Below are 26,882 nucleotides of genomic sequence, written 5' to 3'. Positions count from 1 at the left end.
ACCAACCCAAATACCAACGCTATGAATCTCTCTTTTCAGTTTTACAAAATGAATGAATGTAGGGTCAAGAAAGTAATATTTCAGAGGAGAATGTAGGCATGGCCTGCTCTGTGCAAGCCTTCAGGTTCCTGTTGGAATTTCCTAAAAAATTGAGTTATATGCCAAGTCAGAAGACTAATGATACTATTACAGAAAAGATACAGTTCTCCTCTTTTCTCCCCCTTCCTTCTCCTTTTCCTTGTCCTTCCTCCCTCCCCTGCCTCACTCCCCGCCTCTTCCTTTGTTCTCTCTCTCTCTATGTCGCTCGTGCATGCACACAAGAAAAAATTTTATTTGGCCTTTAATTCCTGTAACCATTAAATTTTTACAGTGTGGTACCTTGGTTTGTGCTTGAAAATGCCATTCCCAGGACCCATTCCAGGTTCCCTCCCCCCATGCCCAAAAAAGAGACTCTTTTTGGTGTCTTTCCAAAACCAAAAAACATTCCCAAGTGCATTCATTAAGCATGCTTGCTTAATTGCTCAGTTGTGTCCAACTCTGTGCAACCCCATGGACTGTAGCCCTCCAGGCTCCTCTTGTCCATGGGATTCGCCAGGCAAGAACACTGGAGTGGCTTGCCATTTCCTACTCCAGGGGATCTTCCTGAACCAGGGATCAAACCCGCGTCTCTTGTGTCTCCTGCTTTGGCAGGTGGATTCTTTACCACTGAGCCACCTTCAAGCACAATAATTACTTTGCTAGAAAAAGTGGCTCTGTTGAACACGGAGGGGGTCGTGATGGTTCTGTTCTCTGTGTGTTTCATCAAGTCACCGTGTAGAACTGTGTAGTCTCTGGTTAGCCCAGTTTTCCCCAGCCATCAGATGTGCGCTCCCGTTGAGGTGTGCCCAGTACCCAGTCAGGGAACACCTTGTTCCACCAGTACCTTGCCCAGTGTCTGTCCTCAACATCACAGTGGGGACCCATGGCCACCCTGCTGCCCCAGAGCGGGGCAGGGCCCCGAGCCCTCTGCAGTCTGACCACCTCCTTCCACAGATGCCCCAGAGGTGATGGGCGGGGGGACCACAGTGCCAGTTTCTGGCGCTAGACTGTGAGTCCCTGGACTCAGTCACCGTCCAAGTCCCCTGTCATCCCTCAGGACAGCAGTCTCCACAACACCCACAGTGCACATCCTTCCAGTTGTCAGATTCTGCCTCCAAGTACTGAGCTCTAGAGAGAACATGCCAGTGGCTGTTTCATGATAAATAAATAAAGGGAAAAAGTCAACGTCCGTGCAGCATTTGCTCAGCAGATTGAGGAGTCAGTGGTGCCGCCACTGGAGTGTTTCCAGTTGGGGACCAGCTGGGAGACCATGCACCCCTTTGCTCCTTTCAGCCTTGAGTCTGTCATCCAGCGCCTCTGTGCAAACAAGAAAAAAAAAAATTTAAGTCACTACTGCTCATGGAAAAGTCTCTCAGCCTAGGGGGACCCTGGGGAGAGGAGGCAGGAGGGGGTGGAATGACACTTCACATGTAAAAGACAGCGTGCTCTTAAGGAAATTTTAAAAATTTGTATTTAGTGATGTAATCACTTTAACATTTTCCCTAGGGCTTCATGCCCTATTTTAGGAACAAAAGATCAGCTCTTTCCAAAGATGCCCCTAAAATCAGCTTTCAAAAGAAATGAAAGAAGATTCTAAAATTCCAAGAGGGCAGAGAGGAAGAGCCTGACGTATGAAGCACCAACCAATGGCCTCATTTGAAAAGTAATTCCATGTGTTAGAGCAGCAATTCTCCCGTCAGTGTGGCAGTTTAACAAGAATCGACAGATTCATCTCATAGCTTGAACAAGTTACAATAGCTGCAGGGAGTGTTGGCGATTTAGGTGCATTCAGGATGGGATGAGTGTCTTGGATGGGCTTCCCAGGTGATGCTACTGGTAACGAACCTGCCTGCGAATGCAGGTAGACTTAAGAGACATGGGTTCAACCCCTGAGTTGGGAAGATACCCCTGGAGGAGGGCATGGCGACTCACTCCAGTATTCTTACCTGGAGAATCCCACGGACAGAGGAGCCTGGCGGGCTACAGTCCATGGAGTCACAAAGAGTCAGACACAACTTAGCCACTAAACAACAAATCTAGACGAGAGGGAAATTTTCATTACTTATTAATCAGACAAACGAACAAAAAGCTGAATGTCACTCTAAGGTGTATTATCAGGCATATTTTCAGTCCAGAATTTTCTCTCTAGTCCTTAGAAAGAAACTGGAAGTTAATCAGAGATGAAGGCCTTGCAGCAATGGATAGAACCCATGGCCTCTTCCTGCCTGAAGATGAGAACCTGAGGGAAAAGGGTGACTGGAGTCAGTTTACGCTGTGGCAGCAAGGTGAGTGCCTGACTTCCTGATGATTCTCTGTGACCTGATGGGAAAGGGTGGGGCGGGGCCCTTCCAGGAATACTTCACAGAGCCTGGGAAACCCAGATTATCAAAATCTGTTCATTGCGTCTTAAAATGTATGAACACTCATTTATGTGTGTGTGCATGCAAATTCATAGTTTTATATATGCATATGTTGTATTTGGATATATAATGTGTTTGGGTTTTCCTGGTCTTTCCTGTTTAATGATATGTTACAAAGAGTAGTCCTACTGTATAGATGTAACTGAAAAGCCCACCATGGGTACCTTACAAAAGAGCTTCCCTGGGCCTCCTTTGCACCTGTCCCATGGAAACGCATCCCAACATGAGAGCTGTTAGGGGTGATGAACACCAGAGGGACAACTCAGTAAAAGCTAGTGTCTGAGCTCCTCAAGAATAGGAACAAGGGACTTCCCTGGTCGCCCAGTGGTTGAGAATCCACCTGCCAATGCAGGGGAGATGGGTTCGATGATCTCTGGTCCAAGAAGATCTCACATGTTGCAGAGCAACTAAGTCCCTTTGCTGCAACTACTGAAGCCCGCTCTCAAGCTTGGGCTCCGCAGCAAGACAAGCCACCGCAACGAGAAGCACGCGCACCGCAACTGGAGAGTAGCCCTCACTCACCACAGCTAGAGAAAAGCCAAGCAGAGCAGTGAAGACACAGTGCAGCCAAAAGGAAATTAAAACAAAAAGAACAGGAAGGGGTTCACAGTCAATGTACCATTCCCTGAGCTGAACCCAGGCCCAGGTACACACCCCACTCTGTGTGTGTCCAATGAGTTAATATCAATCTGTCCTCAAAATGAGAAGCATTGAATTTTATCTTTAAAGCACTCTCCAACTCTCTTGAAAATTCAAATTAACCTGGGTTAACAATAGCTGTACAAAAGTAAATCCATTCTGAAGACTACCCAGCACGTGTCTCACACCTTTAGCTGCAGAAAATAAAGTAGAGAATGGTTTATACTGTGGGACAAATAAGCACCATCCTTTGTGTTAGTATGCTTTCAGCATAATGAAGGTTTACATGTCAGAGAAAGAAGAACAACTTCAATAATATTTTCAGGGAAAAGTCCATAAGAAGAGAGATCACAGGATTTCAAGTGACTCTGTCAGCTTTTTTCCAACAAGACTTTTTTAAGCAGAGCCATAGTAAGGTCAATATGTGAACAGCATGCTAATTTTTGTCTATCGGCATCTCACTAAATGAATCAATTCTGTTGGCTGTAAGCGTTCACCAGTTCATCCGATGCCTCCATTCCATTCACATCTCATGCTTCATAGTACCTACAGAGTTTCCTAGAATAAGGCTTCAGAATCGTGTGCATCCTGGAGGTAATTTTTGGGAACCATACTCTCTGCTAAAGCCATGTGCTTTAATAAATTGAAATACACAAAGCATTGTAGGGCATATAAGAACATTAAACAAAAGGAAATAAATAATGGAGACAGTTTGGTTGGTGGCAACCAAATTATTTGGTTTGACTTTTAATGTTTGGGTGTATTTTTTTAAAATTTTCAACTGTAGCAAAATACACATAACTTAAAAATTTAGCACCTCATCTGTTTTTAAGTGTACATTCAGTACAGTCAAGTATATTCATGTTTTTGGGCAACCAATCTCTGGAACTATTTTACCTTGCAAAACTCAGCCCTTGGCAACCACCTGTGCACTTTCTGTGTCTATGAATTTGACTACTTTACACAAAAAAATTCATATAAGTGGAACCATACAATATCTATTAACTTACACATTTTCATATATTTTTATTATACCTAATTTTCCATGAATTAGAGTAATTTCTTAAAGTACTCTTTACTTCCTTGTTATCTTTGTTAAATCCTTCTTCCCACTGAATGGAATTTGCATATTCCTTCTTTTTTCTTAAGTTTGATAGAGTAATCTATTATTTCTTTTAAAAAAATTCAAATTACATCTCACCTTATTTTAATTATTTTCTAATTTCTGATTTTATATTTTTATTCCTCCTCTTGTTCTTTTGTTATTTATTTTATTGGTTTTTTGGTAACTTTTCAATTGGAACTTCTTAGAAAATTTATTTTCGTTCTTCTTCATTAATAAAATCATTTAAGACTATGGACTGAAAAAAAAAAAAAAAGACTATGGACTGATCTCTGGCTTTGATTCAAAGCTGATTCAAAGTTTTGACTATTTTCCTTAAGCTATAATGTGTATTTTCACTTGTATTATTCCCCCCAAAAGACTTCATTTTATCTTGATTTCCATTTTGATCCAAAATAATTTAGAAGTGTATGTGTGTTCTATACATATCCATTTTTCAATCAGTTGCAGTCAATTAATTAGAAATTAATTCTAGTTTTATTTTTTGATCATAAAATAGTTTCTCTTTTAGGAAGTTTTATTAAGGTTCTGTGTAGTCTTTCATTTGTGGTTCCAGTCTTCTGGGAGGAATCCAGTATTTTCTGGAAATAAATGCACAGTTTAAGGACTTTTGATGGCATCCAGTAACATAGCTTGCATAGAAGCAGGATGGTGTCCATGAAGGAAGATCCCCTGTCAGCCTGGAGACAGAGGGGTCAAGAAAATGTGGGGAGGGAGGCGGTAGGGCTGTTGCTTAGCAACACTGAGAGCTCAGGTCTGGATAAGAGGCCCATAGGATCTGACTTAGTAGAGATTTTGAGGTTGTCTAGTCTAGTTAGGAAAGGATGCTACTGGATATTTGAAGGCCTTGAAGCTGTGGCTTCAAGCTTGGTTTCCATCCATATGTAAGTGAGAATCACAAAAGGTCTCTAAGCAGCCCAGTCAGTTCTGAAGTATGTTGTTGTTTTTCACTCACTAAGTTGTGTCCTACTTTTTGCGACCCTGTGGACTGCAGCACACTAGGCTCCTCTGCCCTCCACTATCTCCTGGAGTTTGCTCAAATTCATGCCCATTGAGTTGATGATGCCATCCAACCATCTCATCCTCTGCCGCCTCCTTCTCGTTTTGCCTTCAGTCTTTAGCAGCACAAGGGGTTTTTCCAGTGAGTCAGCTCTTCGTTCACATCAGGTGGCCAGAGTATCAGAGCTTCAGTCTTCCCTTTTAAATGATCAGCTTTTTTGAGTTAGAGAAAAAAAGACAGAATCAACAAATATACATATGAATTTTCCCCCACGGATGCTTTCCAATTGCTATGTGGGTGTCACAGAACATCTGTTTTGTTCATTTATTGCTATGACGATGAACGGTAAACATACAGTTAGCAAATATGCCATGCATGCGCAGTCATTTTGTTTTCCAGAGCCCATGGAAGACAGTGCTACCTGATCCCAAGAGCCTTTCTGGGTGAACTCAAGGTGAACCTCTGAATTCTTCTCAACACACTGATCAGCTGACAGTGGCTACCTGGACAATTCTAGGTAGCCACTGTCAACTGATCAGAGTTGTCATGCAAGACGAACCTATTGTCATCCCAGCAGTAGAGCCTTGAAACTTCAGAGAGCTACAACCCAAGACCTTTAAAAACCTCGGCTGCATGAATTGTTGTTCAGTCTCTCAGTCATGTCTGACTCTTTGCAGATCCATGAACTGTAGCACGCCAGGCTTCCCTGTCCTTCACCATCTCCCCGAGCTTGCTCAAACTCATGTCCATTGAATCATTGATGCCATCCAACCATCTAGTCCTCTGTTATCCCCTTCTCCTCCTGCCTTCAATCTTTCCCAGCATCAGGTTCTTTTCTACTGAGTCAGCTCTTTGCATCAGATGTCCAAAGTATTGGAGTTTCAACTTCATCATCAGTCCTTCCAATGAATATTCAGGATTGATTTCCTTTAGGATTCACTGGTTTGATCTTGCTGTCCAAGGGAATCTCAAGAGTCTTCTCCAACACCACAGTTGAAAAGCATCAGTTCTTCAGTGCTCAGCCTTCTTTATGGTCCAACTCTCACATGTACATGACTACTGGAAAAACCATAGCTTTGACTATGTGGACCTTTGTTGGCAAAGTAAAGTCTCTGATTGGTTGATCATAGCTTTCCTTCCAAGGTGGCTCCATGAATATCCCTCTTAAAATGTATTCTTCACATGTAAATGAAATATTCAATTGAATTGGTTTTCTCAGATTTGCATTGGCATTTAGATCTCTTTCTAAGGCTATTTTTCCCCAAAGAAGCAGAGTTTATCACTTCTTAAAAGTTACTTTAAACTGTGTTGAAAGTTGAAAGTTAAGTCGCTCAGTCGTGTCCGACCCTTTGCAACCCTGTGGACTGTAGCCTACCAGGCTCCTCCATCCATGGGATTCTCCAGGGAAGAATACTGGAGTGGGTTGCCATTTCCTTCTCCTTAAACTGTGTGGGAAATAATAAAATAACAAAACCACACTGTGTTTGGCTGCTGGGCATTTTCTCCTCAGCTGAATGGTTTGTTCTGCACAGCTATGTTCACATCCAAGATGCAATGAAATGGTAAATCATGCTTTAAAGCATAGCCTCTGGAACCGGAGGATCCTGAGCTGGGGTCCTGGCTGTACCACTTGTTACTGTGTAATGTGGGCCTGTTCCTGAATCTCTGGGCCTCAGATTCCTCAGCTGAAAAATGATGATGAAAATAGTGCCTTAAGTATGGGGTTGTTACTAGGATCAGTGAGTGTTCAAAGGTCTGACAGATAAATGATCGCGATACTAGTTTTTTATTACATAATAATTATACATTATATAACAATAATAGGGGCAGTCTTAGGTCACAGTTAAGAACATGGACTCTGGGAGTTAAAATATCTCTTTCAAAAAAACATATCGTTTATACCCCTCCATGAGAGCAAATGGCACTGTACATTCCTGAGTACGTCATTCCTAAGAAATGATTTTGTAGATGGTGAAGAAAGTTACATAGTCCAAGGTGCTTCAGACTCTACCTACATCTGTGTTCTTGACAGTCACTCAGAGAAATCCCTGTCTCCTAGAAACGTCCTTCCCTCTTCTTTATCAGCACATAAAAAATGAGATGTACTTTGAAAAATACATTAAATTTCAATGAAAAATGTTTAGCTTATTAGCATATAATCCTGGAAAATGCACTAGTCTATTTTGCTTCCTTAGGGTGGGTGGATTGATTTCCTGTGGCCACCTTAACAGATTACCATAAATTTAGTGGCTTAAGATAACCCAGATGTATTATCTTTACAATGTAGAGGTCAGAAGTGGGTCTCACTGAGCTAAAATCAGAGTGTCATCAGGGTGGCTTCTGGTGGCTCTGGCATTGCTTCTGGTGGCTCTGGCATTGCTTCTGGTGGCTCTGGCATTGCTTCTGGTGGCTCTGGCATTGCTTCTGGTGGCTCTGGCTTCTGGAAGTTGCCCACATTCTTTAGCTTGTGGTCCCCTTCCGTCTTCAGAACCAGCAATAGGCGGTCACGTCTTTCTCATTCTGTGTCACTCTGGCCTTGACTCTCTGCTCCTTGTATATTGAGACCCTGTGATTACACTGGGCCCATCCAGTTCATCCACAATAATCTCCTTTTTTAAAGGTCAGCTGGTTCGTAATCTCATCGTCATATGCAACCTTAATTTCCCTTTGCCATGTTACCGAATATATTTACGAGTTACTGGGCTTAGGTTGTGATCCTTTTTGGGAGGGGCCGTTACCCTGCCTGCCACAGAGGGGAAATAGGCATGTAACAAGTGCCCTGTCCATTAGGCCAATGAGTAGAGTATTCTGCTCCTTACTCTGCCAGTCACTGTCTATTGCAACAGAACATTGTGTCTTCTTGTGTTTATTCAGCCTCTCATTTTTAAAAATTGATTCCTTTGGCTTTTCTTTAATATTAATTTATTTTTTTTGGCTGTGCTGAGTCTTAGTTGCAGCACATGAACTCTTAGTTGCGGCGTGTGGAATCTAGTTCCCTGACCAGGGATTGAACCTGGGGCCTCCTGTACTGGGAGCTCAAAGTCTTGCCACTGGACCACCAGGGAAGTCCTAGCCGTCTCATTCTCACAGTGAGGAGGACAATATACGTTGTGTATGGTCAAAATGGGATGAGTTAAAGCTTTACTGTGATTTGTTCCTGACAGTGGCTTTATCATTTATTGTTCTAGGAAGAAAAAATGAAAATGCCTGTAAAGGAGCTCCTAAGACCTGTTCTTTACTAGATAAATTCCCTGAGACAACAGGATGCCGAAGAGGACAGGTACCAAGAATGTTTTCAGTTCTGGGGAGGACACAGTCAGTTATCAGGAGAATAAATGGAAATGCTGATGTTTACGAAGAAATGGTCATTTTCTTTGACCCACTGAATGTCTCTTTTTTCACTCGCATTTTAATGAAATAATTTCATGGCCTTGACGGCAGCATTGAGAGTGGAAAATGTTCAGTGTTTATAGCTGTGTGGGAAATGGGAGTCCTTATTTTTAGTTCCTTTACAAAGAAAGATGAGAACATAAATTCTGAGTGCTGCGATGGCTCTAATCAAAATTGACAGTAATTTTGTACTGTTGCTTTAATTTAGTGGTTCTCCCACACCTTGATAAAGGGATGAACAGGGGTTACGCTTTCTGTGCAGATCAAATATTCCATCATGCACCCGGGAACCCACGTGTGGCCGCACACGGGACCCACGAACTGTAGGCTCCGAATGCACCTGGGCTTGGTGATTCCCAAGGAAGGCTGCAAGATCCGATGCGCCAACGAGACCAGGTATGCTCCCCCCATCATTTTCTGTCTGTTTCATCACCCCTGACAATGGATGCTCATTACAGCAAAGCTACGTTCAGCTGGATTATTTCCCTTCTTTTGTGACTGAAATAGCCTAGGGTGGGAGGTATTAATCCAACTTCATTAGACTGTGTCGCATCTCTGTGCTTTCTGTTGATCAGAAAGTGAAAGAAAAAAGTGAAAATGTTTGTCGCTCAGTCGTGTTTGACTCTTTGAGACCCTGTGGATCGTAGCCCACCAGGCTCCTCTGTCCATGGGATTCTCCAGGCAAGAATTCTGGAGTGGGTTGCCATGCCCTCCTTCAGGGGATCTTCCCAACCCAGGAATCCAACCCGGGTCTCCCGTATTACAGGCAGATTCTTTACCATCTGAGCCCCAAGGAAGCCCCTTATTGATCAGAGATACTCCCCAGTTCTAGGGCGGCCCTCCTTCATCATTTCTCCCCAGATCACACTCGTCTAGTTGATGAGCCATCTTGCTTCTTTTTCTAGGTGGACAAACCTACATTCAGAGTCAGCTAACTTGTCAGCTTGTCAGAGTCAGCTAAGCCCCACATGACACATTGTGTTCATGCTATACAGTTTAAACTGTTCATCAATACAAAGAGTCTCCTTCCTGAAGCAAACACCTGGTGATATTTGTGTCTTGCTGTAGAGGACACAGCATGGCACAATGGCTGCCTTTTCAAATCCCAGCTCTGCCAGCTAATCCTGTGTAACCTTGGCCAGTTACTTAATCCCCTGCAGCCTCAGGCTCCTTACTTATCAAATCGGCAGTGATGCTATCTACTCTGCAGGACTGTTGTCCAGATTAGACTAAATCATGCATACAAGGCACTTAGCCTGGGGACTGTCCTGAGTAGGGAAAGGGTGACTGTTCAGGCAGCTTCCTTTGATCCTATTACTCTGATCTCCTGGAATGCCCATCTTTTCACCCATCCAAAATAAACATACTACTAAGATCCGATTTCATTCCAGAAAAGGAACCTCTTCTTTGACTTCTTAGAGTAGGTACAGGGTATGTCGTCAGTGATCCTGTTCTTTGTCTCCCATTGCTGTGCTGTGCTTAGTCTCTCAGTCATGTCCCACTCTTTGCGACCCCATGGACTGTAGCCCGTCTGGCTCCTCTGTCCATGGGGATTCTCCAGGCAAGAATACTGGAGTGGATTGCCATGCCTTCCTCCAGGGAATCTTCCCAACCCAGGGATCGAACCCAGGTCTCCTGCATTCCAGGCAGATTCTTTACCATCTGAGCCACCAGGGAATTGCTTTTATTTATTAATTATTGATTGATTGTTAATTATTTATTTATTATAATAATAATTGCTTTTATTAATTAGTACATATTATTAGTCTAATCTCTGGGACTGAGCTGTAAGTGCCTAGAGGGCAGAAACCAAGTTATTATCTTCTTACCTCTTTCTCAGGACCCTTAGTGGAAGTCTGATGGAGAGGTGTTCGGGAGTGTGCAGGTCATTCCTTTGGTTGTTGGCACACACCCACCAGCCCAGACCTGGTGCAGGAGCACCCAGTGCTGAGGGGCATTCCAAGATGGCTCAAGTTGGGGTCTTACCCTACCAGGGTGTCCAATCAGGGAGCTAACACAGCTCAAAAGTCAGGAGTCATAAGAGAGGCACAGATAAGAATGCTGCAGGTGGTCAGTGGACAGGCAGCTAGCTTTTTGCCACTGAGACTTGGGAACTTTGACAGAGAAAAGTGAAAGTGTTAGTCACTGAGTCGTGTCCAACTCTGCGACCCCATAGATGATAGCCCACCAGGCTCCTGTGTCCATGGGATTTCCTAAGCAGGTGGTATATTTTACAAATTCATAGTGATATTAAAAAGTGTTTGCTACCCGCTCCTCCCAGCAAACTCTCGTTGGATCTGGAGGCGAATTTTTGGAGGACGGACTGTTTCGTCTGTCTTGTCCCTGAGGAGTTTTGAAGCATCAGTGTCCTTCCTCCCTCTCATTGCCGTGGGTCAGCGTCCTTCTCTGTGTCCTTACTGTACTTGTTGTACGTTGCGTTACATTCTCCTCAGGTCAGGCTAAATATTTCATTACAAAAAGAGTGTTTTTTATGACCAAAATGGATCAATTGACATTAAAACACTGCGCAAGGCTGCTAGTGAAAATAGCTAGAGAGCTGAATAGCAGGGTCAGTTTATGAACTCTGAGGACAGAAAGAGTGTAATATGAAATCTGGAAGTTTCATGCTGTTATTGTGGTGGTAACATTGGCATGGAAACAGAAGCACACATACCGAGAAATCAGGCTTCCTTGTGCTCAGCAACAGGAAGCAATTTTCAGAGCTTCTCAACTTTTGAAAGAGTGGCAATTTGTGCGTCGCAGTTCTCAGGTATTAATAATCGCACTGCTGTTTCCTCAGTGTTTTGCAATTCCTTCTAGTGTGCATCTGTGTTTAAAGGTTCCCTCACTGCAGAACATAGCACTTTTTATCTGGACATAAGCTTGCAGGTATGCAACCTTCTATCATGACAAATAAAATTATCATTTAAAATGAATAATGCTTTCCAGTGGCAAAACTGGTGCATGCTATGTAATTTGGAAAACACAAAGAAACACAAAAAAGAAAAGAAATTATTTTTGATCTCAGTACTCAGAGATATTGCCCAGATGCCTCTCCATGTCTATGTATACGTATTCATATATACATAAGGAGGAAGTGCATAGCGATTATAGACATTGTGCTTTCTACGTGCCAGGCACTCTGCATACACTCACTCATTAACCTTCACAACAATGCTGCGTACCTGGGATGATTAACAACTCTATTTTTCAGCTAGGAGAAAGTGAAAGTGACGGTGTTAGTTGCTTGGTCGTGTCGAACTCTGCGGCCCCATGGACTGTAGCCCACCAGGCTCCTCTGCTCAGGCAAGAATACTGGAGTGGGTAGCCATTTCCTTTTCCAGGGGATCTTCCCCACCCAGGGATCGAACCCACATCTCTTGCATTGCAGGCAGTCTCGTTACTGACTGAGCCACCAGGAAAGCCCAAAGTCACATGACCGGGGTTCAAATCCTGGCGTTCCGTCTTATGAAGTGTAACTTTAGACAACTCACATGACCTCACTAAGCCTCACTTTCTTCCCGTAAAATGGGGAGAACAAAAGTATGTCTTGGTGTGGTTTTGAGTATTACAGTAATCCATATAAATGCATTCAGAGCTCTATTTACAGAGTGTGATGTGGTAAAATGCACTCAATGTGTTTTTGAGCTTCTATTGTGCCCATCTCCAATTGCTGCAGAAATGGGGACTTCTGCCCCTCACATTCCCAGGAGTGAGACCAAGTCTCCTGGAATCATCGGAGGTTGTCCTTATAACCTGCAGCATGCACTCTGATGGGGTGGGGGTGGGGGCCCCGAGGAGCTCGAAGGTGGGGAGGGAGATGAAAGTCAATGGAGGATATGGGGGCCAGGGCTGGTGAAGGGATGGTAAGAAACAGACAGGGTCTGCGGTTTGATAGGCCTGGGGCTGGGAGGGATGCTGGGGTGGGGGGTGCAGCCGGACACCGCAGGTAGCCACTCCCTCTTTTTCTCCTTTTGCTTCCCTGCCCCCTCACCTCCGATGTGGAAGAAAGGGCAGAGAGGCATCCCAGCTCTGTGGCCTCATGAAGTTTCTCTCCATCTTTCCTTTCTTTCTCCTCCCTTCTTGGCTTTCTTAGCCCTCTGCTACCTGGTGACCCAGGACCAAGAGGAGGAAGTCAGAGGCTATATAGAGAGGCTGCACAGGGGCTGATCAGCAGTGCAGAAGCCCCTGGCCACCTGGAGGGGCCCCTGTGGCAGCCTGGCCAAAACTGGGCTCCCCAGGAGGAGGTAGAGAGATACCCTGGGGGTGCGTATATATAGAACCTATTGGGAAAAAAACTTGTCAAGTTCGCCATCTTTTATTGAAATTAATGTTTTGACTTTAAACAAAACAGCAAACACCATACCCATCAGTGTTGTGAAATATATACTATAAAGTGTAATGTGAAGACTAAAGTCCTAGTCAACAGCTTGACTCAGAGAATTAAAAGAATTTCCATGCTGAAAGGAGACTTGAAGGCCATCTGGTCCACTCACATCATTGCACAGATGGGGAAACTGAGGCCCATGGATGACGTGCTTGTCACAGCCACATGGCTAGTTGGCAGGGCCAAAACAAGGACACAGATGTCCTAGCTTTCAGAAAAGTGCTGTCTCCTGTTAGATAGAGATGATCGATAGATTGATGGATGGATGGGTGGATGGGAGGATTGATGGAAAGATAGGTAGGTAGATAGATGACAGATAGTCAAACAAAGAAGGTATGTGTGTATATATTCTGTCTACATGTATCAGGAGGAGAGAAGCAGCCATAATGCAGTTTTACATTTCAATTCCATATGTGCCAAGATTTCCAGTGCAGTCAGAACCTGTGGGATTTCCGTGAATCAAGATTAATAAGAGCTGTGTTCAGTTCAGTCGCTCAGTTGTGTCTAACTCTTTGCGACCCCATGAATCGCAGCACGCCAGGCCTCCCTGTCCATCACCAACTCCCAGAGTTCACTCAGACTCATGTCCTTCGAGTCAGTGATGCCATCCAGCCATCTCATCCTCTGTTGTCCCCTGCTCCTCCTGCCCCCAGTCCCTCCCAGCATCAGTGTCTTTTCCAATGAGTCAACTCTTCGCATGAGGTGGCCAAAGTATTGGAGTTCCAGCTTCAGCATCATTCCTTCCAATGAACACCCAGGACTGATCTCCTTTAGGATGGACTGTTTGGATCTCCTTGAAGTCCAAGGGACTCTCAAGAGTCTTCTCCAACACCACAGTTCAAAAGCATCAATTCTTCGGCGCTCAGCTTTCTTCACAGTCCTCTCACATCCATACGTGACCACTGGAAAAACCATAGCCTTGACTAGACGGACCTTTGTTGGCAAAGTAATGTCTCTGCTTTTTAATATGAGCTGTGTTACAGCAGCCTTATTCCTGAGCTCTTGGACCCTTTTCTGTATTCCACTCAGCTTATTGAAATACCTTGCAGGGAACATTAGCGTAACAGCTGTAGGCACTGGGATGTTCCCTAGAACCATGATCTGGGGCTAGAGGTCTGGCTGTAATGAAGCCAACCTAGTGCCTTTCTGCTGCCTCCACAACAGCACAGTGTCACTGCAGGCATCTGAACTGGCTTTCGTGTGAATAAACACTCTGCTGGAAAATTAGAACCGTGTCATGTGTGTATCTCAGAACCTTTTGGAAAGATCACTGAGATGTGATCTATACACTTTTTAGATGGAAGACTGTAAGCTCCTCATATCATTATTTAGCATTATTAATGTTGATGGTAATTCTATGACAAAATTATAGTTATTAGGCGTGTGCTGCCATGATTATACCATTATCATTAATTACAATAATTTAAGAAACTGAGGAATTACATAATGTTGGTTTATCTTGTGACCAGATATTTTTCTATCTTTTGACAAACCAGGGAGAGACAGTCTCCTCGTAATGATGAGTAATTCTAAAAGTAAGCCGAGGCAGGTGTCTGAAGAGTGGGTGCAGTCGCCCCACCTCCCTCCTGCCTTCCTAAAACCTCAGAGGAAGGCTAGATGAGTGCCTCCAAGAAGCCTTCTTCCCAAGGCTGCTTGGAAAATCTTTTCCCTAAAGGCCTCTTTCCATGTCACAAATTGAGCATAAATTGTATGTGGTGGCTCAAATGATAAAGAATCTGCCTGCAATGCAGGAGATGCAGGTTCAATCCCTGGGTCAGGAAAATCCCCTGGAGAAGGGCATGGCTATGCACTCAGTATTCTCACCTGGAGAATTCCCTGGACAGAGGAGCCTGGCAGGCTACAATCCGTAGGGTGGCAAAGAGACACGACTGCGTGACTAACATAAATTGTATGTGGTGGAGATTTGCTCTCAAAGCAAGTGGCCTGGAAAAACTCTTTTCTTTTCATTACAATGAGAGTCTTTGTTTTCCATTCAGAAGAGATCTAAAGACCTTTTGACATCTTGGTGTTCTGTTTCTTTTTGTTCTGGAAAACCCTCATCTGTTCCCAGATAGGTGACATACCTTTTGATGAACCTAAGTCACTTCAGTCTGCAGTCACTTGAATGGGATTTTATTGTCCTTTCCAATTAGGGCTGCACTTTTAGTCATTCTAGCTCTCATAAGTGATTGAATTTTTTTTAAACATATTCAGAAGGAATCTACATTTAAGAATCTACACTAAGTAACTGAGTATCTTTGTTGTTTTCTGGGAAAATATCTGAAAGAAAATGGCAAGGCAAATATAATAAATCTAATAGAATTTTATGACCTTAACCAACTCCAAACCTCTTGGAATACCTCCCAGATTTCTTGTTTAAAAAATTGTTTAATCAATGGTTTACTCTCATCCATATTTAGCCTAAAATATCTGCAAAACCACAAACCAGTGCTAACTTATGTTCCACATTTATAGGTACTGGTTCCATGAATGAACCAGCCAGCACATTCCAACACTAAAAAGCTTTTCCCAGTTTACAAGCAATTTAAGTTAATGAATGGAATGCTTGAAGATTTTTCTCACATTGAGCATGCCTAAGTCTTTGACTTTCTTATACCTATCATAATCTAGAGAAAGTGTCATTTTGTGCAAACTTAGAATGTTCTGTTTAGTTGATTTAATTACATGCAGTACTTTAAGTAGTACTTACCAAAGTAGTACTTAAAGTACTACTATGGCTACTGTGAGCAGCACCTCTGTGAACATGAATGTACTGTTTTTGGTTTTTGCACGCCCTTCCCCGTGTCTTTTGTTATACTTGGATGGGACTCCAGTGGAACTCTGAACCTATTTAAACTCTCTGCTGCTGCTGCTGCTAAGTCGTTTCAGTCGTGTCTGACTCTGTGCGACCCCATAGACGGCAGCCCACCAGGCTCCTGTCCCTGGGATTCTCCAGGCAAGAACACTGGAGTGGGTTGCCATTTCCTTCTCCAGTTCATGAAAGTGAAAAGTGAAAGTGAAGCTGCTCAGTCTTGTCCGACTCTTAGCAACCGCATGGACTGCAGCCGACCAGGCTCCTCAGTCCATGGGATTTTCCAGGCAAGAGTACTGGAGTGGGGTGCCATTGCCTTACCACTCAATAAATGTTGAGAATTGTCGTCCCCACAGGAATTGTATCTCGCAGATTCTCTTAGAGCTTTTTATTATCACACCCCCTCTTAAGTTTTCAGTTTTCTCAAATACAGTTAAATTACTCATAGGGAGTGAAGCCAACATAATTCTGAATTTATATGAATTTGACTACTCTAGGTGCCACCTGTAAGCGGAATTATACAATATTTGTCCTTGTGTGAGTGGCTTATTTCACTTAGCATAACAGCCTAGAGGTTCATCCATGTTGTAGCATTGTCAGATTTCCCTTCTCTCTTAAGGCTGAGGAATATCCCATTGTATATAGATAAATGTTTATTTATCCATTCATCTGCCAGTGGTCATGGGGGTTGTTCCCGCCTTTTGGCTACTGTGAGCAGCACCTCTGTGAACATGAAGGTACTGTTTTTGTTTTTTTGCACACCCTTCCCCTGTGTCTTTTGTTATACTTGGATGGGACTCCAGTGAAACTCTTTGAACCTTTAGAGGAATTGAATCAAAGGGCTAAGCAACTCATTTGGTGAGTGCAAGATTTTAGGGTAGGTGTGTGAGACAGCACACGAGGTGTTCTGCACAAGAGGATACCATTGTTATCCAACCTAAAGGGACTTTTATCTTGCAAATAATTATTACTTTATTTTATATTTATAATTTTATTTATGTATTTATTTTCGGTTATGCTGGATCTTCATTGCTTTGCAAGCTTTTCTCTAGTTATGGCGAGTAGGCGCTACTCTCTAGTTACGCTGCATGGGCTGTTCATTGCAATGGCTTCTCTTGTTTCAGAGTGTGGGTTCTAGGGCACTCAGGCACATGGGCTCCAGGGCTTTAGAACTACATGCTCAGTAGTTGAGTCATGTGGGATCTTTCTGTTGCGATACACAAACTCTCTAGTTGTGTCGCGAGGGCTCAGTAGTCATGGCACTCGGATTTAGTTGCTCTGAGGCACATGGAATCTTCCTGGACCAGGGGTTGAACCCAGGTCCCTTGCATTGCAAGGTGGATTTTTTTTTTTTTTTTTAATATAAATTTATTTATTTTAATTGGAGGTTAATTACTTTACAATATTGTATTGGTTTTGTCATGCATCAACATGAATCTGCCATGGGTATACACGTGCTCCCCATCCTGAACCCCCCCTCCCACCTCCCTCCCTGTACCATCCCTCTGGGTCATCCCAGTGCACCAGCCCCAAACAAGGTGGATTCTTGCATGGAGGCATTGACCAAGAGGTCACCTCAGTAGTGAGCTGGTGGGGCACATGTTTGAGTGCTTGCCAAAATAAAGAAGCCTTGCCTAGGCTTGTACCAAGAATAAGTTTACTTTTAGCTCCAGTCCCTTGCCCTGTGTACACCTACAGCGCTGAGCACTGAAACTTGATGTTCACGGGAAGAATCCTGAAGTTCTTTCTTAATCGCCAGTGAAAGAACACATCCTGTGTTCTACTTTTTGTTGTTGCTGTTCAGTCACTAAGTCGTGTCCAACTCTGTGACCCCATGGACTGCAGCACACCCACTATCCTCTGGAGTTTGCTCAGATCCATGTCCGTTGAGTTGGTGATGCTATCTAACCATCTCTTCCTCTGTCACCCCCTTCTCCTCCTGCCCTCAATCTTTCCCAGCATCAGGCATCTTTCCAGTGAGTTGACTGTTCGCATCAGGTGGCTAAAGTATTGGAGCTTCAGCATCAGTCCTTGATTTCCTTTAGGACTGACTGGTTTGATCTCCTCACAGCCCGTGTGTTCCACTTACCTGGTCCTATGGCAGAGGTTATCATGAGAGGCCCTTCCTAAACACAGCCATGGGTTGATCCTCAGGCAACTGAGTCACACACTGACGTGCTTTTCTGTTCCAGGACGTGGGAAGAAGGCAAGGTGCTCATCTTTGACGACTCCTTTGAACACGAGGTGTGGCAGGATGCCGCGTCTTTCCGGCTCATCTTCATTGTGGATGTGTGGCACCCTGAGCTGACACCCCATCAGAGACGCAGCCTTCCTGCAATTTAGCATTCTGTGCGGGCTCAGGACACGCTGGAGAGAGACCACCTTTTTGGTGCAGTCTCCTTGGATGTGGGCATAGACCTTCAAACACCACAGCCCTTAATTCTCTTGATTTGCAGCCTGAAAAATTCTAAACCTCCTCCCAGGGATGGAAAACACTAAAGGGAATATCTGCCTCACTGCAATTCTTATAGAAAATGCCTGCCGTATTTCATCCACGACAGCCCCCATCTGATGCCTGGATTCCAGGTGAACCCATGATAGCTTCTACCTTGCCGGCCAAAGATATTTTTTTCTCTTAGAATAGGGGGAATCAGTATTAATGAGAATACGTGTAGAAACTGTGAATGGATTGCTTTAGTCTGTAATTTTTCTATGCAACTCTATTTTCCTAAGGTAGCTAGATGGTTTATCATCATACACCACTACTTTTTTGTTGAGTTTAATGACAAGCTGCATAAATACTTCTGTTTAATGGTAACTTTCCTGGTGAACTCAGACGTCCCTATTTTAATTATTTTTAGTAAAAGGCACTCATGAAAAAAAATTATATTTTCCTAATACAAAGCCGAAAGACATAATTATGCCAATGTCTTATGAACCATACTGCTCCCCACTTATTGAGTCTCTTTGCTTTTTTGTCTTCATTAAGAGCTGATGTCTTAATTTTTCTTCTCACTCTGTGAATGGCAGAAATACTGTCAAAAATAGTATTTCTTTCTAAGAGGAACTTTTTACACTGAAAAAGGATCTGGAGTCATTTTATATTTAGTTATAACAACGATGCATGTAAATTTTTTTAATGACAAATATCAGGCATTGTAGGGAAGAAAACAAAAATTTCTCCAAGTGAGAATTTTCTCTTAGGATCAGCTCAATGCAGGGCTGCTAGGATCTCTGACTTCTGGCCCCTTTGCATTTATGAAACAGGGCTGGAATCCAGAGGGTCTTCCACTGTGGATCCTTGTGAATGAGAAGGTCCTTGAAAGGATTCCTATCACAACTTTGCAAAATTAAGAAGGATGACAGAGTGGAAGGCCAAAAATGCCCGGATGTCTGTTCTGGGTATAGGATGTCAAAACTGTTTCCTCTTCACAGTTGTTCGAAAGACTCTGACATCTCCCTGGCTTGAGAAACTTCTGCCATTTAAACTTCACTTTGAGGTGTTAATTATTATTGATAGTTTGGTTTTAAAATTTGCCATTGCTTAAAAAGAACAGTTGCCTACTTGTTCCAAAGATGACCACATCATTAGTTTAGTGGAATATTAATGCATTAAATTTTGTGTGTTTTAAACCAAAGCTAACTGGAAATGTTAGCTATAAGAATGGAATGATATTCATGCACTGAATTTTAAGCCAATATGAACAAAAACGCTAAAGAAATGACACACAGGTTACTACGCACAGGGAGAAAAATCACTTGTGTTTTCCATTGAAAGACGAAGAAGGTTGCTTTCTTTATATCATCAAAAGGAAAAAAAAACAGTTCTTTAAAATGCTGTTGGACCGCTTTTGCTTGTCTTTAAGGATGTTAGCTTCCCTTTGAAGAGTCTGTAAAATATTTGTCTTGTTTCCTTCTGTTTTGCCAATGCTGAAAAATCTCTCTAAAACAGATGAAGAAGCATTTGAGGAAAAAACATCAGAGTGAACTACCGAAGTCCGGAAGGAAAAGCAAACGCTTGAAAAATGAAAAGGCATGTGTGTCCTTCAGTATTTATTGAACGGAAGAAAGGACTGACAGAGGACAATGCAATCTAGTGCTCGCGTGGCAACGTTCATGTCACTTACTGAATTTGGTTCTGTATGTATGTTGCATACACATAAGGAAATTCAAAGTAGCATTGTCACTGTTGAGCCATCATCTTACATTCATTTAATGAAATCATGGAAGAGAGTTAAAAACAAACTCTTAACTTAATAATTATAATATGGTATTTAAAATCAGGTCACTACAGTAGGGTTCTAAATATTGCCAATTGGAAAGCCAGAATTATTATTACTGTTGCAAAATGTTTGGCAATAATTGACTCCAGTAGCATTTTAAACACTTGGATCCCACAACTGTTTCATAAACTCAAGTAATAAAATGGGTTTTCTAATTTGCTTTAATTCTTCATCTTTCCTCCCTATGTTGTGGTATATAAGAAAAGTCATTGCATTGGTAGAATTATTTCAGTATTACTATCTTGTTATTTGAAGTGTCTACACAAAATGAATTGGTTTTATTTATACTGTGATGCAATTGATTGGGAAATATTTTAAATTCTATTTCAATTTTATTTCAAGAGTGGAATACAAAAATCTCTTCTGTTATCATTTTCTACCAGTAGAAAAAAATTAAAACACTAGATCTATTGAGAAAGAGACGTGATAAATTATTAAAATTAGTAATAATATCTACTGAGGATGATTATGGCCAGTTTGCCTTTGAATTTTTTAAGCCAACAAATTGACCCTCCCAAATACTTAAAGTGTAAAATCATGTTTTACTGCTCATTATCAACTATTAATTATTTTTTCTTTGACATTGAGCACCAACTGGTCATAGTAATGAAGGCCCATGTCATGCAAATGGCTGGGAGAATAAGAGATATAGCTAAAAACATACAACTGGTTTGGGGAGACATGGCACAAGTAAGGATATCATATGCTATGATATCTGTTTATTTTTATCTAGTTTCCTTTGAATGGATAGCTGGGGACTCCATTTCTAAGGAAAATAAACAAAGAAATAAAATGATCTTTGGCATTTCATCCTGCGTTCCAAGTCTTCTCTTATTTGCAGTTCTTGTGTATTTAGCCATCCTTAAAGATCTTCCTCCAAGTTTGATACCTACCCCCTTAACAACAGCCAGGTCCATCCTTCGCACCTTTAACTGATTGCAGGAGGGAGGTGGGGGGACGTAGTGTGTGTGTAATGCTTTTGTAGCACTTTTCTTGCCGTAGTGACCTAAGTGGGACAACTTGAAAAGATTCATTAACCACTGACATGTATTTTCAACATAACCCCCTACCCTCTAGAGACATACATTCCTTGTGGGAAGCCACATTACTAAGATGAAATAGTCATATTTCAATTTGTGTGTCTTTGTTTCAAATTAGCTCATGATAATCAGCCGATGGCCTCATCAAAAATGTGACATCAAAATCATTTTTGCAGGATATCAAAATAAACAGACTCTGCAAATAGCCAGACCTATAAGAGCATGCTCTTAGGCTGAACAATTTGAGATTGGATGCTGGTGATGAGGTCAAAGAAAATAACTCAATGTAGGAATGAAGATGACCGGAGATACTATTGTCTTGGGGCTTTGCACTACATTAAACTTGAAAATTGTGTCTGCACAGTTTAAATTCTTATGGATCTACTTGGAAATGCACTTAATTTTAAACTGCAAAAACTGGAGAGCATCTCTTCAAAGCCTTAGAGAAATCTTTGTCCTAATGAGGTGTGTGCCTCAAATTTAGTTTTTCTCTTTTCAACTCATTTAATACCATAAATATGGGGTGGGGGGAGTCTTGTTTCCATGACTACCTTGCTTCATCCTCCAATTCCCTCATTGAAAAACAAAAATGCATCTCTCAAGTCTTTGTTCAACTTTGGCTGCTCAGACCAATGGCTGGTGACAGTCATTACTGGGTGGCAGGAGAGGAGGCCCTGTGTCGAGCCGAACGCATGTGTCGTGTGGTCAGTTTCACATGTGCTTCCTGGTGGCTGATACCACTGAGAGTTGGTGACGTCGGGAGCATGGGGTGGCTCGGGTTTCAGTCCAGAGCCAGGAGTGGCTGGGTATTCTCATTCTCTCCCTTGTCTTCATGTTTCAGGGTCCCAGCTTCTACCACAGACTGAGATCTAATAATAGGGGAAGGAAAAAGATGTGATTACAGACAATTCATGGTGTGAGCCATTTTGGAATCTTGGAGGGCCTTCAGACTTCATGGATCCCTGATTAAGCAAGACACTCAACTATACAACTTCTCCCCCTTGTGTATCTCTGTTTTCCTTGCTTTTGTGTCTTCTACATCACGTTTTTAGGGAAGCAGGCATCTTGGAATTTTCTTTGTAGGGATCTCCTCTTGATAAAACAAACACATGTTCTAGCCACAATTCTGCCCCTTTGTCTAAGCATTCTATGGATCTTGAGATGTATAAAGTCTCATAAATTTGGTTGGATTTTTAATGTTTCAAAATACTTTTGAGAGCCTTTATTTCTCAAGGTCATAGGAAACTATCATATATGATGTTAACAGCACAAGATGTAGAATCAGGCTGTAAATGTATCCTTGACTCCTTAATAACTGAGGAGTCTTGGGGAAGTTCTTAGAACACTGGACCTTGGTTTTCTCATCTGTAAAACAGAGCTATTACCTGTTACCTATAGGTAGCTATTACCTACCTCCCAGAGTTGTTAAGAAGGACTAAAACTAATATTATACATAAAGCATTCAGCATGTAATTGTAGTCAAAATTTATGGAGCACTCTATTATTACCAATATTGCAATAATGTCAGTGATCTTTAGTTTCTGATACTGGAGTAATAATTTCTTGTGTTTATAACCCAGATTGAAATTATTTTCCAACTTTATAGAGAAGATTATAAGAGCTATGCACACAGTAAACATTCAATCAACATTCATATACTAAAAAGAAAAAGCCACTCAAAACATTAAGAAAATGATTGAAGTGGGTTATTCAAATAAGCAAGGTTTACATGTAAGTGCAGTAAATGGGTAACTCAGTACACCTGAGTTTCCCAAACTCTCCACCTTCTGAGTCTTCAGGACCGTCCCTTGACTAACTAACCGCTAGAGTATCCTGCCTGATAAAGTGTCTTTGTATACTTGAGGCTTTGGGCCATGCTACATGGTTTATTTTAACAATGTGATTAATGATGGATGTCTATTTTTGTATGCCTGGACTTGGGGAGACATCCTTTCAATTTGACCTCCTGTTGGGGGAGGTAGAGGAGCTGAAGACCAAGTAGCTAAGGTCAGTCACACATGCTCTGCTTGCCTGTGTGACAGACAAACCAGGATACCAAGACATGGGTGAGTTTCTCTGGTTGACGACATGTTGCCTGTGTTGTCTGTCACATGTTGCTGAGAAAATTAAGCTCTGTCTGTGATTCCAGTGGGAGGAAAACTGGAAGCTTGCAACTGCTCCAGAGTACCTAGACTCCACCCAAGGCACCTTTTCCCTTTGCTGACTTTGATCTGTATTCTTTTGCTGTAGTAAACCATAATTGTGAGTATAACCACATTTCTGTGAGTCCCTCAAGCAGATGATCACATCTGGGGGTGGTCTTGATGACCTCAAGCACGATATATAATGACATTAATGTTTGTCGTCTGTGCACCTCTTATAGTCGTAACCTCTTTACATGTATGAAGTTGCTTCATTTTCATACCCGTAAGGAATGCTGCTATTATTGCTTCCATTCTGGGGTGGGAAATAACTAAGGGATTAAAAAAAGAAAGTAACATAGGAAAGGCAACACAAATAGAGAATGGAGAACAAGACAGGTTTATCACCATCACAGTATTCCTTGGTCTACCTAACACTGCAGCGATATTTAGCCGCTCTAAATGTCAATCTAGTCCAACTTTAGGTGCCAAGCCTAACCTTTCAAAAGGAAGTGGATTTGATTGCTCCTGGCACAGGGCAGAGAAGCCCCAGGTAGTAGTATATTTCAGCTGTTTTATACACTGCCTACATATTTCTCTCTTTGCTTTAGTTAAAGGCTGTGTATGCAGTGTGTGCATGCACACACACTCCCCCACAAGTGTAGCGGGGTGGGCAGTGGAGGTAATAGATTTATATAGATTTATATAAAAAGCAGAAAAGCTGAAAACCCAGAAGGTTCTCTGAGGGATGGGATGGGGCGGGGGAGTGGGAGGGAAGTTCAGGATGGGGAACACATGTACACCCACGGCTGATTCATGTGAATGTATGGCAAAAACCACCACGATGTTGTAAATTGTAAAAAGCCTCCAATTAAAATAAATAAATAAAAGTAAATAAAAACCTAAAACTGAAAAACAGGAATACAACTGCCCATACAGGCCACCTCCATCCAGCACCTTGGACAGCTGCCTAACCGCTTTGCCCTACAGGCCCTGGTGAAAGTGGAGGATGTTAATGGCCAGTCCACTTGAAAGACACTAAACTGCATTTCTCATTCATGCCACTTGGCTTTGTTTTACAACATGGCAAGAGAATCACAGCCACAGAATTAGAAAGGACCTTAGAGACCCACTAGATGAATCCACTAGGAAATATTAAGTAAGATGCCAAGCAGTTTCTTGTTAAATATATATGATTTAAGAAATCTATTCCTCCCTACTCTTGGAGGAGCAACTCTGCTAGAAAACTTTTTCTTACAATGAACTAAAACCTGTCTTTTTGCAACTTTTATATACCATTCCTGGTTTTGTCTGCTGGAATCACCAGAATATGTATAATCCATTCGATCCACATAACAGCCCTTAAAATATTTGTCAAGTGCCCTCCAGCCCTCTCTCTGCTCCCACTAAAACTGACCAAATTCCTCTTGAGCCTTCAAGATTTCTAGAACTTAACTACTCTCCTGCATCTCTTCATCAACTGCTTGCCCACAGCATGTCACTTCAAAAAAGAATGAAATTATTGCTTCCCTCTTTTTCTTTTTTGTATGCTTCTCTTGAAGCATAGAAAATGCACCTAAAATTGCCTTAGCCTTTCTGGAACTCAATAAAGCCAAGGGAAATTTTAGCTATATTTACACATGCTGCTGTTAAGTCATTTCTCTCCCATCTTGAAAGTACATGGTTGAATATTTCATCTTTTTTAATTTGGCTCATATTACCACTGTATCTCTATCCTTTTGGATCTAGAAATGTGTTACCCATCCAAATTATTGTCTGTGATTTTCATGAGTAGTGGATTTGTTTTTAAACTTTCCCTTCCCCTGTTTTGGAAGCCACCATGGGGGAAAAAAAAATCAACAAATTCTCAAATATTGAACTTTCAAACAAAAATCACTTATTGCCACTAACTCGTGGTAATAAAGGCTTCCCTGGTGGCTCAGCAGTAAAGAATCCACCTGCAAATGCAGGAGACACAGAGACATGGGTTCAATTCCTGGTCCAGGAAGATCCCCTGAAGGAGGAAACAGCAACCCACTCAAGTATTCTTGCCTGGAAAATCCCATGAACAGAGAAGCCTGGCAGGCTACAGTCCATGGGGTCATAAAGAGTCAGACATGACTGAATGACTGAACAACAAAAATAACACTGCAAAGGAAACAAGGCATAAATGACACAGAGCGGTTATGTGCTCTTTGATATGAGAGTTTTCAGGCCCTTTAGACCAAATAATTAGCATGAAGTAAATAAAGTTACAGAGTTAAATGGCTAAGGATTGTTCAAGTATGATACATGTTTGTGAATGTCTCCTGCCATAGCCAAGGACTGTGAGAACATGTTCAGAAATACTCATTCTTTAGTGGAAATAATGCTTTAATTACCCCAGTCATAGACGATAAGAAATGGAACTTGAAGTGGTCCATTTTCAGGACAAAGTGGCTGGCCTTGGGTGGAGAATTATTAACAAATGGTTTTCCACTCACAGCTAGCTAGTTTCATCTTGGAAAATTACTGGCAAGCTAGTCTTGCCTAACAGCTTACCTATGGACCAGCCCTAAGCTAACAGGATATTTGGGAAGGGATAAACTAAAGTACGTTTGAGAAATATGGACTTAGGATGGGAAGGGAGAAGAAAGAATATGCTATGAGACTTAGGTGATGTCCTAGAAGATTGTAGCCCCATAGTACTAAGCCAGTGAGGGACCAGGGAGGGATCTGCTTGCCAGGGAATAAAAGTGCTTGCTGTAACTGTCCCGAGTGTGCCTGCCCACCAGACACCAGATCTTTAAGACTGTCCGTTAAACTATCCCTTTCACTGTGCTTTGTGTCTCTGAGTCCATCCCTTGGTTTTGGGAAGTGAATGCATTTCTCACATAGACCCATAGACAGGTATGGGGTCGCTGTGATCAGCACTCTGAGAACAGGGTATTGGGGTGGGAAGCAGGCATCATCTCTTTTTCATCTCTAAAGAAAAAGAAGAGAGGAAAAGCTATCATTCACAGAGTGACATCACTCACAGGCCTCATTCGGGTGCCCCTTCCCTTCACTTGGCGTCAGATTTGGATCTGTTGACTTAAAAAATATTCACAACTTAGAAGTTAAGAGTTATGTTTTATTCAGCCCGGGAGGCAGCATCTCAAGTAACTCTGAGAGAAGTGCTTCAAGGAGGTGGTGGGGGTGGGGGCTCAGCACGGAGCCAGGTTACATAGAATTTTTGCAACAAAGGGCAGGTAGACTGAATGTTGAAAGATGATTGTTAACTAAAGAAAACCAGGTATCTCAAGTCAAGGAATTTAGCGCTTGTCTATGTGTGGGAAGATGCAAGAGTCTGGACTCACTGAAGTCATTCTTTTGATATGCACTTCAGATATCTCGGGCGGTTTCCTGGGTTTTCATATCCTGAGTTTCCTCAGGACTCATCATAGGAAGCGGCTGCAGTCTGATGTTTACTAGATGGCAGGTATTCATTCCTTCCTGAGTTCCTTCAGGGCTCACCAGCTCACTGATGATGACTACGATATCCTTTGTTTACTGATATGGCAGAAAACATTCCATTTCTCAGATCTATG

At 42.3% G+C, this 26,882-nt stretch overlaps 2 protein-coding genes across 12 annotated transcripts in view; one reads left to right on the top strand and one right to left on the bottom strand.

Annotated features, from left to right (window-relative positions):
- ASPH (aspartate beta-hydroxylase) overlaps nt 1–20,942 on the top strand; it is a 189,139-nt gene extending 168,197 nt beyond the window's left edge. For all 11 annotated transcript variants that reach the window (XM_070802583.1, XM_070802581.1, XM_019973494.2 and 8 more), the window contains 4 exons: nt 2,228–2,363; nt 8,449–8,540; nt 8,913–9,046; nt 18,042–20,942. In XM_070802583.1, coding sequence (XP_070658684.1) covers nt 2,228–2,363; nt 8,449–8,540; nt 8,913–9,046; nt 18,042–18,192 — 513 coding nt within the window. In that variant the 3' untranslated portion in view covers nt 18,193–20,942. The remainder of the gene's footprint in view (nt 1–2,227; nt 2,364–8,448; nt 8,541–8,912; nt 9,047–18,041) is intronic.
- Nucleotides 19,888–26,882, bottom strand: part of CLVS1 (clavesin 1) — a 175,207-nt gene continuing 168,212 nt past the window's right edge. The window contains exon 6 of the mRNA XM_070802587.1: nt 19,888–22,041. Coding sequence (XP_070658688.1) covers nt 21,954–22,041 — 88 coding nt within the window. The 3' untranslated portion in view covers nt 19,888–21,953. The remainder of the gene's footprint in view (nt 22,042–26,882) is intronic.

Source organism: Bos indicus, chromosome 14 (genome assembly GCF_029378745.1).
Source record: "Bos indicus isolate NIAB-ARS_2022 breed Sahiwal x Tharparkar chromosome 14, NIAB-ARS_B.indTharparkar_mat_pri_1.0, whole genome shotgun sequence".
Lineage (NCBI taxonomy): Eukaryota > Metazoa > Chordata > Mammalia > Artiodactyla > Bovidae > Bos > Bos indicus.
This window is presented reverse-complemented; position numbering and strand designations above follow the sequence as displayed.